Below are 18,856 nucleotides of genomic sequence, written 5' to 3'. Positions count from 1 at the left end.
ACAACAGCAGTTTTCAAGCTAATATCCAAACCTGCATTGTATCCCTAAATTCTATTTTGAGCCATGTCGTCAATGTAAGTTTTGAAGTTGGATTTTTGGAAGTTTGTTTTTAACTTAACACCCCAATAATGATTGAGGCTATGTTTGAATCAATTCGGCCAAGTAGTGCAAGAGGATGACATTTTTTAAGGCAAACGAAAGACGACGATGGACGACTCACGTAGGAAATAAAGTGACGAGATAGCTCATATCTATTTTAACAAAACTGTTTTCAAGGATGCCATTGACCGAGGAATTTTACATGATGCTTTCATCAAATTAATTGTGTAATAAAAATCCAGCATCGGTTTATTTCTCTCATGTTCGATATTTAGTTAGTAATCAACGCATTAATAAAATACACTAAAATTCAATCAAAATGTATTTAGTTTCTAGATTCAAAACAGTGTATACGAGTACATAAATACAAATAATAAATAAAACAATATCACAAAATGAAATAGGACTGATTCGCTACACTTTCAATAAAAGTATCCTGGAATGATGATTGTTTGATGAGATCCAGGAAACTTAGTTGTTCGATTATGGAAAAGAATATAGATAATCGAATTCATAAAGCAAGCAGGGGGCTAGTTACCGATAAAGACCTTAATTTTTATGGATATTTTTGCAGTCATTTTGTTGGTAGACAATCTGCTTAAATGACAGACCACCAGGCTTGTGATAATTTATGTTATTTTTATCAGAATGTTGGTAGCCTAAAATATGATCATTAAAACATTTTTTTGTCGGGGTTATCGTACGATGATTGGCGTGAAATGAGAACCGAAAGATCGATCAAAAGTGGTTTCCTATTTGCATTGCTTGTGTCTTGTAGAGTTTCTATCTACGTACTTTTTACTTTTATTTACACACAAAGTTGTTACTGCATCTTACGACATTAAATTAGTTTAGGATAATTTGATTTATTCGTTGTTAACTGAACTTGACAATTTGAAAAAATCTTCAAAGTAAAGGCTATGATAAAGAGTGACTTTGTGTGTATTCAACTCCTTCAGTTTCAATCCTAAACGTTTGGTGAAAATAATCAAACTTGTACATTTTATATTACATGAATATCATTTTTGAATTTGTATCTCTGTCAACATGTGGAATTTATGCAACTTATTTTATTGGTAAATTGAAAGATATGCACAACATAAAGGGCAGTCAATTTTTTATTAACGAAATATATAAAATTTCTGTATTTTGTAAAACTATTATTTGTATGTCATCGTTTTGGAACAAGAAATGTTTACAGCTCAGTAAACACTTTTGCATATTTCGATACCATTTTTTTTTAATTAAAACATATTTCTTAAAAATAAATAAAAGTAAAACTTGGAAAACATAGCAAATATAAAATATTCTAAAAACAACTACATGTATATTAAAGGATATACAAGTGACACTTTAAACAACGAATAAGAAAATACACAATTAATCCTGAGGGTATATATCAACTTCTTTGAATATGGGCTTTTCACAGTTTTGTCTTGTTTTTAAATTTTTTTAACAACAAACCCACCAGATTTACCTAAAATTGAAAATTTCCATTTTGTCATCTAGCTACATTGCAATTAATTATATTGGGTATAATTATCCGATTTCAAAACTGTTCAGACTAGTGTCAATGGCATAACTGTATAAAAATAGAGTTTTGAAGAGCAAAGACCAATTTTCATAAAGTGGGTATCACTATTTTTAGTATAAATCTACACAAATTAATCATTTCAAAATATTTTTTGTTCTTCTTTTAAATTTGATAATCTATTTCTCCAAAATAATTCTTTTGCAATACTATATAGTTACGTGAAAATAAAACAAACGCATTTTACACATTTATGTAACTGAGTTTTGCTTAAAATTGCTAGGGTTGACGAAAGATTAGACACGAAAAACTTTTACGGAGAAATGTTCTCCCTGTGTCAACGACATACATGGTATCAATATTAATTTACAGAAAGGGGATCACGACAAATAATGTCGAGTCACTGCGATATACAACAAAATATATATCAATTCAGCTTAACCGCCTGAGTGAAATTATGAATTTTTGAAGGTATCGGCAACAGGAAGTGTAAATGCTAGATCTCAACAGCGCCTACACGTTTCACGTTACAAGTAATCACTGGCAAACCACATACCAAATATGAAGTCATTCTATTTGGTAATTAGTGACAAAAATATGAACACCATTCAGCATTATGAACAAATCAAAGTATGGACGCTTGTTCTCCGAGTCCTAAGTATAGTTTGGTAAGCTTAAACATTACATCTTACTACTTAAGTCATTTTATTCAGTATAATGTAAAAATAGAGGTGACGAATTTTTTTTTTGGACGAACGGACGGACAGACAAGGTGATTACACTATAGACTTTCTTATGAAGGAGTAAACTATGATTACGTTCATTCAATTGTTGATAACAAACCAACAATTCTACAATCCTCATTAGCCTGCATTGCTATACGATCTGTCAGTATACTTAGTCTTTTCTGATTTTGGTTGTTACTTTCAGTCAAGGAACTGTGATTGTCATATCTAGATGTCGCACAATATTGTCGCGACATAGTTTTTCTCGTCCGAACACATTAATAAATACACTACTTAAATCACATAGTTCATCCGTTTGGTCTGTTAATATGATGTTCTGAATTACTTAAATGATGCTCAATCATTGGCTGGTATTCATCTTGCCAATTAACGTGACCGTTTGTTTTATGATTTTCATTCGGATCGTTATGAACTCTTTTATTAGTTAATGGTTTAAGCTCATATTCTGATAATTTTCTTGTGTCCCGCTGTTCGGCTTCTGAATTTGAATTTGAGGCAAGTGATCCTCTACCACGTGATACATATGACATCATTGTATCTCGATGTCCATTCAGTGAAGCATGCCCATGCGTGAGTCTAAATCTTCTCCATGTTTTTATTATTTCAGTTTGCACCTGCAATATTAAGCATGTTTTAAGTTAAGCTTGTCATGTTGTTACACCAAGTATCATTTTAACTTTTCACTATATGATGAAATAAAATAAATCACTTTATTTGAAAGCGTACTGCTTGTCATAATATCCATAGTAGAATTTAAAGTATTACATGTTGTATTACCTTTTATTCGATAACTGAAACGAATACTTTATATGAACAACAAATCTGTGTGCAACATTTAGTCACGATTTGTCAATTTTTTTATGTGAGTTTTTGCATTTAATAAATCTATTTAGATACTATGACTTTATTTCAGGATCATAAAGTTATCATTTCATACATTAACTGTTTGTAAAAGTACGAATTATTCGAAATACAATGATTTTCTTATCCCAGGCATAGATTACCATAGCCGTATTTGGCACAACTTATTTTGGGGAATGTTGTGACATCAATGCTCTTTAACTTTATACTTGTTTGGCGTTTAACTATTTTGTTCTTAGTGTAACTGATGATTCTAGAGTAGACGAAACGCCCGTCTGGCGTATCAAATTATAAGCCTGGTACCTTTAATAACTATTATTACATGCAACAATTACACTCACATATTTTTAGTTGAAAATAAATGTTTTTAAAATTAAGTCCGTTCTAAAAGGTGTTTTGATACAAATTTAGTATATACATACCTCGCCATTTAAAAAGCAAAATAACAAAGTCACAACGAAGCCCTGTAAATTATAAATGAAAATAATATCAAGTTTTATAGCCTAATATATGGATCCGTTGTATTTTTTTCAAAACCATATAGATAATGATATCTTTTTTTGAATCACATTAATGGTACACATGTTCACTTTTTTATAAACACGATCAATTACTTACACACACAGAAGTATATTCATTTTGATATAGAAACATATGTTGGTATGTTTGATGACCATTGCCTTTTAAGCTAGTTTTATAAACATCAGTCATTATTGCATTGCGGCCTAAGTTTAATGTCTAACTTGCGAAGTACACAACAATGTATTAGAAATGTTTTTTAAAAATTATTTTGACAAATATATTTTCGTAGTATTTTGCTATTAAAGTATTCAGTAGTTGCATAAACTATATACAAGTTGTACATATGCGATTACGAATACGTTACAGTAGAGTTGATTATCTTTTCCAAGGCATAGACTACCTTAGCCGTATTTGGAACAACTTTTTGGCATTTTGGGTCCCCTATGCTCTTCAACTTTATACTGGTTTAACTTTCTATCTATTTTCATATCAGCGTCGCTAATGAGTCTTATGTATAACAAAAAAAAAGCGTCTGCCGAATCAAATTATAAGTCTGGTACATATGCTAACTAATTATTATCTTGTAAGTGAATAAAACCCTCGCGAGTTCATTAAGAGTTATGCTAGTTTTCTAGCAATACGTCAATTCCGCTGCTAGTGTACTGTTAATGAGTCAGAGCGTATTATCAAGCAATACTTTAGTTACTGTATACAGTATTGACATCATGTTTAATATTTTTTTAAGATTTTAAAACTTGACAGAAAGAATGAAAAAATTGATCATTAACCTGGGACATTACAGTCCAACAAAGAGAAACAAGAATCAAAATTAAAAACATCCCTCTCGGCGAAGAAGAAAAAAAAAACAGAACATAAACCTAGTGTAAGAATTACACAATAAAGATATATTACACCAACGCCAATGGAAGCAGAACAATAAAGAAAAAAAAAACAACCGACAAGTAGCAGTACACAATGAGAAGGTATAAAATCAACCCACGAGTAGGAATTCACAAGGAGACCTATAGTACACAATAATGAGATAAAACACTGACCCTATGGTAGCAGAACAAATGACAATATGTTTTATCATCAACACACAGGTACTAGTACGTAACGAAAGGATATACCACCAACACATAGGTAGAAATTAAAAAATGCAAAGGTATTACACCGACTCCATTATAGATATATACAATTGTAAGATAAAACACCGAGCTAATGGGAGATGTACAAAAATGTTAAACACCGATCTTTATGTAGTAGTGTAAATTGTTTAAACATAACATACACAGAACCACTGGTAGAAGTACAAATAAAAAGATTAAACACCTACCCAATGATAGTAGTATAAATAGTTAAATATAGCACCGACACACAGTTAGAAGTACATAATGAAGATATGATGCACTGATCCTATAGTAGAAATAAACACAATATGAATTTACATCAACCCACACGTAGTAGATCACAACGAAGAGTTGTCACACCGACCCAATGGTAGAAATATAAATTACATCAATTAACATCAACCGACACGTTTTAGAACACTCTGAAGAGTTGTCACACATACCCCATGGTAGAAATAAAAATTACACGAATTAACATTAACCCACACGTAGTAAAACACCAGGAAGAGTTGTCACACCGACCCAATAGTAGAAATAAAAATTACATGAATGAACATCAACCCACACAAGGTAAAACACTTTGAAGAGATGTCACACCGACCCAATGGTAGAAATATAAATAACACGAATTAACATCAACCCATGCGTAGTAGAACACAATGAAGAGTTGTTACACCCACCCAATGGTAGAAAAAAAAACAGGAATTAACATCAACCCATACGAAGTAGAACAATATGAAGAGTTGTCACACCTACCCAATTGTAAAAATAAGAATTACATTAATTAACACCAACCTACACGTAGTAGAACACAATGAATAGTAGTCACACCGACCAAATGGTAGAAATATTAATAACACGAATTAACATCAACCCATGCGTAGTAGAACACAATGAAGAGTTGTTACACCGACCCAATGGTAGAAAAAAAACAGGAATTAACATCAACCCATACGAAGTAGAACACAATGAAGAGTTTTCACACCGACCCAATGGTAGAAATAAAAATTACATGAATTAGCACCAACCTACACAAAGTAGAAAACAATGAATAGTTGACGCACTGATCCAATAGTAAAAATAAAAATTTCACGAATTAAAATCAACTCACATGAAGTAGAACACAATGAAGAGTTGTCACACCGACCCAATTGTAGAAATACAAATAACACGAATTAAAATAAATCCAAACGTAGTAGAACACTATCAAGAGTTGTCACACCTACCCAATGGTAGAAATACAAATAACACGAATTAAAATAAACCCAAACGTAGTAGAACACTATCAAGAGTAGTCACACCGACCCAATGGTAGAAATACAAATAACACGAATTAAAATAAACCCAAACGTAGTAGAACACTATCAAGAGTTGTCACACCTACCCAATGGTAGAAATACAGATAACACGAATTAACACCAACCCTCACGTAAAAGAACCCAATAAAGAGTTGTTACACTGACCCAATAGTAGAAAAAAAAACACAGGAATTAACATCAACCCATACGAAGTACAACACAATAACGAGATGTCACACCCAACCAATGGTAGAAATACAAATAACACGAATTAACATCAACCCACACGTATTAGAACACAATGAAGAGTTGTCACACCTACCCAATGGTAGAAATAAAAATTACACGAATTAACATTAACCAACAGGTAGTAGTAGTACACCATACATGTCACATCAACCTCATGGTTAAAGTACAAAGGACGTGATTTAACATCTCCCCACAAGTAGAAGTACACAATGACAAATTATAAAACCGACCATCAGGCAGAAGTACTCAATGAACAAAAATATAATGCAGATACACATTTGTCAAATATAATGGAATTCTACGCGACTATCATGCAAGTGAAGGGTTTATCTAGCTATCAAACCGGGTTAAATCTACTATTTTCTACATAAGTAAATGTTGTACTAAGTTAGGAATTTGACAATTGCTTTCCATTTGTTTGATGTGTTTGAGCTTTTGATTTTGCATCTTGTTAAGGGACGATCCATTTTGAATTTTCAAGGAGTGTGGTGTTTTTTATGTTTTTAGTTTTCATTTAAGTAGTACACACTATAAAGATATTACACCAATCAAAATACCATCAAGCCAATGCTAAAGTCCTATTTACTGCGCTAGATGTTTTATTTGAACTTAAACAACAGTTTCATCAACCAAGATATTAACTACTACACTAAGACTTTGAAAAGTCGAAGCTCAATTGACACACGAAGTGTATTACTCGTAACCGATACTCCGAGTCCGAAAAAAAGATGATGAATAAGAACATACCTGTATTGAATTCAAGAACATTTCAAAGTATAACTTGACTAGTTCTGCTTCTTTGCTGACATTATCAGGTAGACCGATAAACACAATATAATGCACGCCAAATAACGGAATCAACACCATTGTTGATTTAGCCAGCCGCCTGAAAGATAGGAAAAACTCATGATTTATATTTATATGTACAATGATTGAATATCAATTCCAAATTTATAAAATGTGAAGAAATAAATAAGGTTACATATAATATGTCAATCTATGTCATTAACTTGAATGCGAAGGTTACATTTTGGATTATTGTTTGTTAGAATTGGCAGGTTGAGATTTAAACTTCAAAAACAAGATATTTCAATTTTCTCATTTCGATTTTCCGATTGTTATGCATAAACATTCTAGCAGCGACTGCACATGGAGTATACGTCTCCGAGTTGATACGAATTGAAGGGCTTATATCTGCCCTCCTGATAACCGAAGTAGATAGATATTTATTACTAGAAAGGTTTAAAAATGAAAGTCATTCCTTCGAAAGATTTGCTGATGATGATTTGTTTATTATCAAAGAAATCACATATGTCCGTTGAAAAAAACCGGAATGTATATCGTCCTACCCTTTTAAATTATTAATGACCTAGGTAAAAGCTGATGAAAATGTCTTTATATCGTCTTATGACGCTGGAAAAGCTTATCACATAAACACAGTTTTTATCACTCTTCGTGCAGTGTGTTGCAGACTTAACATTGTTGTGCTGATATTTAGAGTATACTTAAAGTTTTATATAGTACTAAACATATATTAGTTAACTAAAAAGTTGTAAACGAATTAAAAAGATATCTACAGAAATAACAGGTTTTTCAGGATGAACTGCTTATGAGCAAATTGTCTTACTTTGTTTAACAATAGCACCTCTGCAACTACCCCATGTACCAGTAATGATCTAGATCTACTTTTAAATAAGTTGTTTTGGGGAATTTTTTTATTTGCCAAATACTAATAACAGCTTTTATTGGTATGTTTAGCGGCATAATATTTAGATAGACGAGAAGTTAAAGAATAAATAGTTGGAAACAAAATACAAAAATGCTTACCAAATAGCAAATTAACAAAGGTCGTTTCTGCCTTTCAGGAAACGAAACTTTACGTTCAAAACATGATTGTAATACATTCAAAACAACCATTTGTATTACAATCAAAGAATATAATTTTCGAATCATGATTCAGTGTAACATCCGAAAGACCAATATGTAAATATTTACACTCAACCGACAAACCAAGTAAATAGAAAATTCAAAATATATATCATAATGAATTATTCAACGATCAATAGTCAAATAGAAAGTGATGAGGAATATGTAACAAAACCATTTTTCCCAGGTTTCTGTTTGTTTGCTCTATAACCACCCCGATAGTATTTAAACAAACATCATAAATGGGAAATATAGTATCTTATAACAGTGGGTTTTATTAGTTTTTCTTTAATTTGCAAACGCCGTCTGTGCATACCCTATGTTGTTAGACATAATAGATACATGTCCGATAATTTTAAGTTAACTAAGGATTTTCTTATCCAAGGAATAGATTACCTTAACAGTATTTGGCACAACTTTTTGGAATTTTGGGTTCTCAATGCTCTTCAACTTTGTACTTGTTTGGCTTTATAACTATATGATCTGAGCGTCACTGATGAGTCTTATGTAGACGAACCGCGCGTCTGGCGTATCATATTATAATCCTGGTACCTTTGACAATTTTTTACACCACTGGGTCGATGCTAGTGCTGGTGGACGTTTAGTTCCCGAGGGTATCACTAGCTCAGTAGTCAGCACTTCAGTGTTGACATAAATATCAATTGTATAGTCATTTTTATAAATTTCCTCTTAATAAAACTGAGAATTTTTCGAAAAACTAAGGATTTTCTTATCCAAGGAATAGATTGCCTTAGCCGTATTTGGCACAACTTTTTGGAATTTTGGATCCTCAATGCTTTTTAACTTTGTACTTGTTTGACTTTATAACTATTTTGATCTGAGCGTCATTGATGAGTCTTATGTAGACGAAACGCGCGTCTGACGTATTAATTTGTAATCCTATTACTTTTGATAACTTTTTAACTATCATTCAGTTGTGTTAAAACAATCAGAAACATCAGTTAGGATGTTACATCATCGAATTTGAAACTACCATCAACAATATGACTTATATCACATGTGAAACAGAGTACTCCTTACCTTTACGGAGCACCTGGGATTACGCTTGTTTTGATAGGGTTAATGTTCCTCTGTTTAGTTTATTGTGTTGTTTGTTGAAGAATGTCATTTCGTCGTTTTGTGCTTTTCGTCATTGCTTTTATTGTTTTCTTTCGACCTATGAATTTTGGTTGTCCCTTTGATATCTTCCACTCTTTTTATAATATGGTTATCGACAACGATGCCGGAAGATCCCAAGGTAACACTACCAACAATCAATTAGAAAATTCGCCGATATCGAATGTTCGATATGAATGAAGGTGCTATGACATACGGAAAAGGACAAAAATTATAAACCAAGAGAAAAGAACGTGAGGAAAAAGCATATGCTGTTATCGGGTGTCAATATTAAACCATTCCAACGAAACATAAGAAAAGTACAATGTACATATTCGCTTCATTTGGAATTCAAGCAATTTCCTAAGATTTTGTTTTAATTTTGTCTTGATTTGTATATTCTAAATAGATTTACCAGTTTGAACTCCAAATGAATAGTATTGCCACCAAATACAAAAATATTGTGTAGCAGGTAAAAGATATGACCTCGATCAATGTAATAACAACAGGTGCTTAAAAGACCTCAATTACTGTCAAATAGTGAATATGAAATAAATCAGAGACACGAATGAACCAAAGGTAATTAACAATCATATCAAATGCCGTACAGGGGAATATTGATGACATTGAAAGCTTGTGTATTCTTCATATAAAGTATTTCATGTTTGCTCCTTCATTTTCTTTCATTGTGACATTATGCCATTCTACCAAACTATATGCTCTATTCTAAAGTAACTTCCTGTTATGCTGTCTTGTATTTATGTATATCTTGATTGTCTTACAGTTATACTGACGGACAGTTGATGACAGTTATTCAACGGTAAATAAATTTAGTCCTGGTATCTAAGATGAGTTTATTTAGTATCATCCATTTGTATAGCCGTGATTATTCCCTATCAAAATGTTTCGGTTATAATTATATTATGACAGTTTGATGTGGTTGCTGTCAAAAATTTGAAGTTCTGACTGTTAAGGTGGTGTTATCAAATAATATAATGTAGTTTCGACCCTTGAATTGCTTCAATTTCCAAAATAAATTTGTATGGTCTGATATGAAGATACATAGTGCAATGGTCTATGGTGTAGAGCTGGATTATAGTATAAAACTAAATAACATATGTTTTAATGTGGCACTGTGTAAAGACAAATAAGAAATCGTGCAATGTGTATAAATCTATGTTGCTCCGTATCATACGTGTGTGGTATTTCTACTCTACTGCTTATCTATTATTCAAAAATGTTTTCGAGTACCAGAATCTATGTCAAACGAGACGCTTTTAATTTTGAAATTGTAAATTTCTCCGACCTAAGTAGCAATATACTACCAACACCTATACATGGGATATACTTTTCCCAAATTATTTGGTATTCAAGAGCTTGCAGCTCTACTCAAATTTTGTAAAATGTCACAATGTCTGAGCAGAAAGTTGATGAACCAGGGGTATGTCAAAGAACATTTCAACATTTTCTCTTTTTTCTAAAACAGTTTACAAGAACGTACCAATTCCTTGTTGATAAATATTCCGTATCGACATCACGAATAATAAACAATGGTCTTGTCGTATACATTCTGGTACTGGTGTTGTTTATCATCTTAATAAAGTGTTAGAGTATTCTTTTATTTGTCTTTTTGAATATTACTTTAACTGTTTAGTCTATGTTTTTGTGACATCCCGTCATTGTGTAATTGTGCAATGATAAATTTATGTATGCTTGTCTTTCATTTTTACTTATGTGTTTTTTCTATTAGCCTTTTTGTTTTACTTTGTTACATATTTGTTTATTTTTATAGTATTCACACACTATTACATTGTATTGTTGTATCCCAATTTTGACATTTTTACCTATTATGCCTGTTTGTTTTGTTTAACCGTCAGTATAATGGATTTTTATGCGACTGTCATCAAAGTGATAGGTTTAACTAGCTAAAACCCAGTTTTAATCCACAATTTTCTACATATGAAAATGCCTGTACCAAATCAAGAATATACTCTTAGTTCGGTATTTTTGTGATTTCACTTTTTTCTCACACTTCCTTCGTAATCGATTGAATAATTGGTAATTTTCATGTAATATCATGTCTTATTCCATATATAAAAAGGGATAGGAACGGAGTAATTTTATTCCAAATTGTGATTCACACAAAAGGAATGGGGTTTTCTTTTTGAAGGAGGAACGGTCTGAATAGAAAGTTACATGGACCAAAAACTGTATTATATTTGTTTTCTCGACGTTGAAATATTGGCTTCACCTTCAGTTACTATTTGTACGTTTATCTCCAAGCTCTCTGTTTTCTATCTGCCTCTGAATGTCGTTTATTTTTATTTTATTTTTGAAATTAAATTATTGAATGGCTTTCTTCGGGCAATATATTGTTCCTCGTCCTAGTTTGGGGACGACATTCTTGAGAAATCCTACTTAAGCGTGTGTGAAATAATGTTTTGGGACTCAATAATGCCTTTCAGTTGCCAAGCTTTGATGGGATTGATTGATTGATTTTTGGTGTTTTAACTCCACTTTTAAGCACCGCTTTTAGACTATTTCGTGGCGGCCAGTTTTTATTGGTGGAAGAAGCCGGAGTGCCCGGAGAAAACCACCGACCTTCGATAGGAAAACTGACAATCCTAGTCAAACAAGATTGGAGTCGAGTGCATCCGCACGAGCGGGGTTCGAACTCACAACCTCAGTGTTGACTGACTAGTGATTACCGTAGTAACTACTTAGACTACTCGGCCACCGAGGCTTAGATAGGACGATTTGTTTGTTACATAATGCAAGATATGAAAACATCCAAAAAGGGTACATGTTATTGTGACCTACTAGTATTGCAAACAAATTAAATCTTTTCCTACATAGGTATTGATATTGTGGTCTATGAAATTAAAACAAAATTTCGCGTTTATTTAGAAACATTTCTAAATATAGTACATACAAAATGGTATGAATCAATGCAATGTCCTGACATCGTTCCGATTCTGCTGCATTAGCCTGATATTAAATATTCCCAAATGAAAGATTGTTGGATTGTTTAATGAACAGCGGTAAACTACTATTGCCTTTATTTACATATACTTTCATCTTACTGTTTCTAGATTTTCAGAAACTTGTTTCATAAGTTAAAAAACTGATAATTCTTCAAACATAGAACAATAACAAATAACAAACCACACAAAAGCAGGGATCCAACACAAAGTGCATTGCAGCATATAGCATATGTGATATGTTAAATAAACTAAGAGTGTGTTAGGTATTATGCAGCATGAATGACATCAAGATAATTATATCAGCAAACATTTATATAACTTAATATATTTAGTTCTGTCAGTATATGTAAATTCATATGAGAAATATTTATAAACTTCATCTCATTTTAGGTTAACATGTGATGAACATGTCCAATCCAATCATTCATTCAATATTTGCAAAATAAATGGTCTTTTCAAGAATTCCTAAGTAATTCATGGTCGGTTTAATTCTTTGAATGTATATCATTTTCGTTTTGAATACCCTATATCTTGATGTCATTTTATTTATTTACAAACCAGTCTAAATATGGGAAAGACCTGCAAAACAATTTATATAAAATGCCTTTATAAAGAAAGATTTCATTTGTAACTTCATTTGCACTAATCTCCAATAGCCTAAAATGTTGCAGAGAAAAAACGTATATATAAATACTTAACATGATACAAAGAAGTGTATTCAAGTTGCAAAACTAGTTCATAGATTAGCTATAGACCTTTTCCACTAAACAATGAATTTAAATGTTCACTACATACAGCCATTTTAGTTCTATTTAAAATGACTTGAATAAAACATGTAAATTCAAAAGTCAAAGCGCTTTCAATGTATCGTTTCATGGAAAGTGCATTATGATAAATGCTCTATTTATGTGTTATATTGTTATATATATTTTTTATTTGTTAGTCTCTTTAACCAGATCAATTTTTTTATGGAATATTTTTTCATCGTTTTTCGTGAAAAATTTCTTAATTCTTATCATTACTTAATTGACGAATATCAAAATCAGTTTGGTAAAAATAAGCGTGTCGTGGTTTTATGAGAGAGAAAAAATGCGAAAGTAAAAAACAAACTTTACTTTATATATAAATAACGATGATTTATAAAATAAGCAATTCAAGCCTGTAGACACTCTAAATGGTAATGTATGTACTGAAACAAATTCTCATTTCATTATTTGATTTAATTCACCGTTGTTGAGATAATCATAGAAAAACATATACCTGAAGGATATAAATAGGAAAACAAAGAAAATTATATCGTCAAACCCGAAAACATATAGAAAACTTATACTGATGCACTTGGATACAACATATAATTTTAAGAAATTTAAGGAATGGTCCCTCTGAAAGCAATTATGTTACCAATCAGAGCTTACTAACTAGCATTTCCTATCTGCAATAACATAGCATGTATGTACTCACCTGTACCTGAATTTCTTCGTTTCAAAAGAGTTGAATGCAGTTAATTTTGTAAATAAAACTTTAATTATATTCAAAAAGATCATGAAATTTATCTGAAATGAAAAGAAAACGTTTTTAATATGACGAAAGTTCCTATTATAAAACTAGCCCTACCATAGAACCAAAACTGTCTCTTTTGCTCAAGACACTTAAACTAATATCATGACTTAGTGTTTTTTGCAATTAATTATTATTTTTTTATTTCATCTCCACGATTTATATGTACATGTATGTGCATTATTCCTATGTCTGCTCTTCATTTTTCAATATCATGACTTACAAATTGACAATTTAATTTTCTTAAATTTTCTGTGGTTTTAAGGTATTTTAATAACATATAGATCCCTTTACAAAAGTATGCTGTTATAATTGATGTTATATATATGTACTGCATATCTTTTAGTATTTTTAGTTTATTTATCTTTTATAAATCACTAATAAGTTTCGTAGATGAAATACTGATTATGTCCCCTTTGCCGATACTTTCAAAACAGTTTGAGCATATTTATTGAGTGTATTGCCTTTTTAACGTGCAGTGATTTTGTTAATTGTCAAATGGGATGAAGAATAAACATTTTGCACCCTACTTTTATCTTGCATTCAATTATAAAATAATAATGTATCAGAATATAAGTCTATTAAATTGTAACTTTGTATATGGACATTACGGAATTTCTACTTACAGCTACAGATAAAACAATTGGTCCTCTCATGATCCAGAAATATCCTGGTCGAGTGTGAGTGTTCCAACAGCTGATAGATATAAAATAATTTAACGAAGTCAATGATAAAGCTTATTTACTGATTTCAACCCTTCTTAATAATTAATAAAAGGATATGTGTGTCTGTTTTATTTCATCTTTTTAGACTAAGTACTTATTAATTTATAGGCACAATGCTTCAAAGGTGTTGCATAGTCTTCCAATGAATGTGTGTTTGCAAAAAGCAAATATGCTGAAGATCTGCAAAATGTTCTACATTCCCCTATAAGTAAAAACTCGAAATAAAAGACAACTTACTAAGTATTTTCGTATAGTATCCGGACTATCACCCATGGACCAACAAACAGAATAGGTGAAACTGAAATATAAAAAAGATAAGACTGATTGAACAATATCAAAATTAAGAAACCAAAACGTAGTGGGTAAGTTATGATTGTCGCTTACAAATATTTTATTAATTTTAACCCTTTTTAGTTAAGAAATGTTGAGGCATGTCGGAGTTTGAATTAAATTGTAAACAACATCCATGTCATCGCTTTGGAAATTTCTGCGAATTGACATGTTTATATATCATGTAGATTACTTCGATTAATTTTTGAAAATTATAACTTTGAAATCAACAATTAAAAAAAAACTACCTCATATTTATTTATAACATTAACATATTAAATAAAATCATGAATGCATCTATATTTAACAATTTCGATGTTGTATAATCGGTTAAAATTCCACGATATAAGATTAAACATGGTAGTTTCTATAAATTGGAAATATTTTGAGAAATATAGTTCAAGATTTAATTCAATTCATTTTAGGTAAAAACGCTGAGTTAAGAACTTAGTTTTTTGTATCGACTAAAAGGCATTTAAAAAAGGCAATTAGTTTCTCCTTTATAGATTTAAAAACGTCTACAGGATGCATTTAAACTGGATTAAGAAAAAGATGCCATGCTACAATACTAATAATCTTTAACTAGACAACTATTTCGATTTTCGGCAGTTTCCATACATAAATGTTTTTTTTTTATTTTCCTTTTGTATCTTAAGGGTCATTTTTCGATAACGCACTGAATAAAATTATGCATATATAAAAGCATTTCCATTCTCAATTTCACTTAATTGCCTCTCTACGTTAAATACCCAGCCGCTCATCAATCCATCTATCATTAAAATTGAGAATGGAAATAGGGAATGGGGAAAGAAACAACAACCCTACAAAAGAGCAGTAAATAGCCGAAAGCCACCAATGTGTCTTCAATACAGCAAGAAAATCCCCCACCAGGAGGCGTGCTTCAGGTGACCCCTGATCCAAAATTTGAACTATTTCAGTGATAATGAACGTCATACTTAACTTCTGAATATATAAATGAACTAAAATTAAAAATCATACAAGACTAAAAAAGACAAGAGGCTCCTAACAAAAATGCACCGGGGTTCAACATGTTTTTTTTTTTATATCTCACCCCCTTCTCATACCTCTAGTAAATTTAGAAACAACAAACACACAGCAATTCACTATATTGAAACCAATGTATGAAAAAAGGAAATTTAAAAAAAAAACGTTTCGCTTGAAGGTTTGTTTTATTCTTGAATTTGTTGTGCATGCATACTCGTTACCCCATTTTCAAGCAAAAAAATCAGATAAAACAGCTTTCAGTTATTATTCTGTCAGTAGTATTATATTCATTGATTAATTGCAGTTTAAAATTTTCTAAATATAGAATTTTATTCCATGATTTTGCATATATGTGTTAATATTGACTGACATATCTATAAGAGAACTTAAATTACTGATTACTAATTATTGCTAAAGTTTGGGCTTGCTTTATCTTATTTTCTGTGTCAAATATTGTGTTTGTAGAATATAAATTTATCTTATATAAGGTAGAGAAATATAAATTTTACGGTAACTTTTTTTAGCAATTTGTAATCCGTTTTGTTCATATAATGGCGTTGTTTTTGTTTTCATTGTGTCTGACATATAAGATGAAGCTTTTGTGCTAAACAAAATGCACGTAACTAAACATTCAAATGGTATGATTTAGATATTGTAAATAAATAATGAAAAAAAACGTGGTTAAAAAATATCATAATGTTAAAAGAAAACAAAATTGTGTCCCTAGTACATGGATGCCCAATCCGCACTATCATTTCAATTGACCATGAAAATGTTGGGAAATATTTAATTGGGCACTAAGATTAGAAAGATCATATCATAAGGAACATGTGTACTAAGTTTAAAGTTGATTGTACTTAAAATGCATCAAAAACTACCGCGACCAAAAACTTTAACCTGAACCAAAAACTTTAACCTGAAGCGGAACAGACGGTTGGACGAACGAACGAACAGACGAACGAACGGACGCACAGACCAGAAAACATAATGCCCATAAATAGGACATAATAAATGGGGCATAACAATCAGTGTCGTTCTTAGATCTATTCTACCTAACCTTACAAAGACACATCAGAGCAGAAATTAAAGTAAGGCGAAGTAAAAGGATTGGCTATTTTCTTCGAATATTCAAACGTGACATAACAAATATAACCCTTTGATGGACACCCGAGGGGAAAAGAGAATGAAGGAGACCAAAACAAACATGGCGACGCACAATAGAAAGTGATCTGAGAATATGGGAATGGTATGGGGGGATAAGGGCAATTTTCAAGATAAAAGGCAGAAGCGTTATAAATCACACATCGTTATTTATAAGCGATAGATGATATTTTGAATCGTTAGTGGTTTCAGTTATTTTGGTATTTTTGAAGGTCTTATATTGCTGATATATTACAATGATGAAAAATGTTTCAGTTTGTGTGTGTATAATTGATCATTCTTTTTTTAACATATAATTATCTAGAAAAGGAAAACAGTCATTAAGTATTGGCCTTTATATCACATAAATAATACTAGAGAAAATCATGAACATACCCCATCCGAAAAGGGTGAACCATTTTATTCCACTTTTCTCTGAGAACACAGCTACAGTTATTAACATGTTTAAGTATAATCCTTCTACAAGAATCCACATGTAATTTGTTGCCAGTATATAGTGAAATGTTGTAAAGAATAATTTACACTGCCAATGCTGAAAACATAATATATGAATATTCAAAATTAAAGAAACGTTCATACGAACAGAAATGATCAAAGTGGTTGTATGTTTTATTAGATTACCTGAGCCGTATTTAGCACAACGTTATGGATTTCGGGTCCTCAATGCTTTTCAAATTTGTACTTGTTTGACCTTATAACTATTTTGACATGAGCGTCACTGATGAGTCTTACGTAGACGAAACGCGCGTCTGGCGTATTAAATTATAATCCTGGTACTTTTGATAACTATTATCATGTTCCCCGTCATTATGTTTACTACATGAACTCGGATGATGGGTACTACTTAGTCTAGCTCTCTACAGCAGGTGGTTTTTGTACTGATAATGCTACTGCAATCACTTCTTTCAACCCCATGCCATTCCTCAGCTGTGTCCGTCGACTAAGTAATGAGACTTCATGTTTGTATAGTAAAGACGGGATCTAACCTCTCTGAAAATCTCATTAGAACTGTCAGGAGAACTTTTCGAGAATAGACAGTGAAACAGCTCTACTGATAACTTTAGAACAGGGTCTGTTTCGAGCCCTCAGGAGTTTTCTTTCGTTCTGGAATATCTGTTTCCCAGATGGCAACGAATATGTACCTAGTCAGAAATATGATAGTTGTTATCTAATAGTCCGTTACTATGTATATTTGTGTTTGTTTTTGTATAATAGTTTAGTGTGCCTGTTTTTCCTTTTATACTGATATTGGCTTTATCTATAAATTAAGAAAAATATACAGTTAAAGGTAATACTCACGTTCCCTTCGGTAATAAACTCTAAATTGCCATTAATTTCTCGAATATCTGATGGAAATCCAGTTCCATTTACCAACAAGTTCTCTTTCATGAAAGATATCGATGCCCTCAGTATAAAGGATATAAATAGATGTATGTGGATAATATTCCTAGGACATCGTAATCGTCTACAAATAAAAGTAAAATATATAAACATTTTATTTATTTGGTTATAAATTTTTGCATTTCTCAAACACACTGAGTTTACGGACGAACTTATTACCTAGTGCAAATCAAAATACTTACTAAATTTTCCAGCGTCACTGAAGAGTCTTTTGT

General features: G+C 31.5%; 1 protein-coding gene across 8 annotated transcripts in view; it reads right to left on the bottom strand.

Moving 5' to 3' along the window:
* Positions 1 to 408: 408 nt before the first annotated feature.
* Positions 409 to 18,856, bottom strand: part of LOC143065005 (secretin receptor-like) — a 93,387-nt gene continuing 74,939 nt past the window's right edge. For 7 of the 8 annotated variants that reach the window (XM_076238265.1, XM_076238264.1, XM_076238266.1 and 4 more), the window contains 8 exons: positions 18,540 to 18,705; positions 17,616 to 17,772; positions 14,982 to 15,042; positions 14,646 to 14,715; positions 13,924 to 14,015; positions 7,184 to 7,322; positions 3,660 to 3,701; positions 409 to 2,990 (listed from right to left, as the gene is read on the bottom strand). In XM_076238265.1, coding sequence (XP_076094380.1) covers positions 2,664 to 2,990; positions 3,660 to 3,701; positions 7,184 to 7,322; positions 13,924 to 14,015; positions 14,646 to 14,715; positions 14,982 to 15,042; positions 17,616 to 17,772; positions 18,540 to 18,705 — 1,054 coding nt within the window. In that variant the 3' untranslated portion in view covers positions 409 to 2,663. The remainder of the gene's footprint in view (positions 2,991 to 3,659; positions 3,702 to 7,183; positions 7,323 to 13,923; positions 14,016 to 14,645; positions 14,716 to 14,981; positions 15,043 to 17,615; positions 17,773 to 18,539; positions 18,706 to 18,856) is intronic. The other variant, XM_076238270.1, reaches the window with a different exon arrangement.

The sequence above is a fragment of the Mytilus galloprovincialis genome, chromosome 2 (assembly GCF_965363235.1).
Source record: "Mytilus galloprovincialis chromosome 2, xbMytGall1.hap1.1, whole genome shotgun sequence".
NCBI lineage: Eukaryota > Metazoa > Mollusca > Bivalvia > Mytilida > Mytilidae > Mytilus > Mytilus galloprovincialis.
The sequence above is the reverse complement of the archived record's forward strand: the minus strand, read 5'-3'. Positions and strand labels throughout refer to the sequence as shown.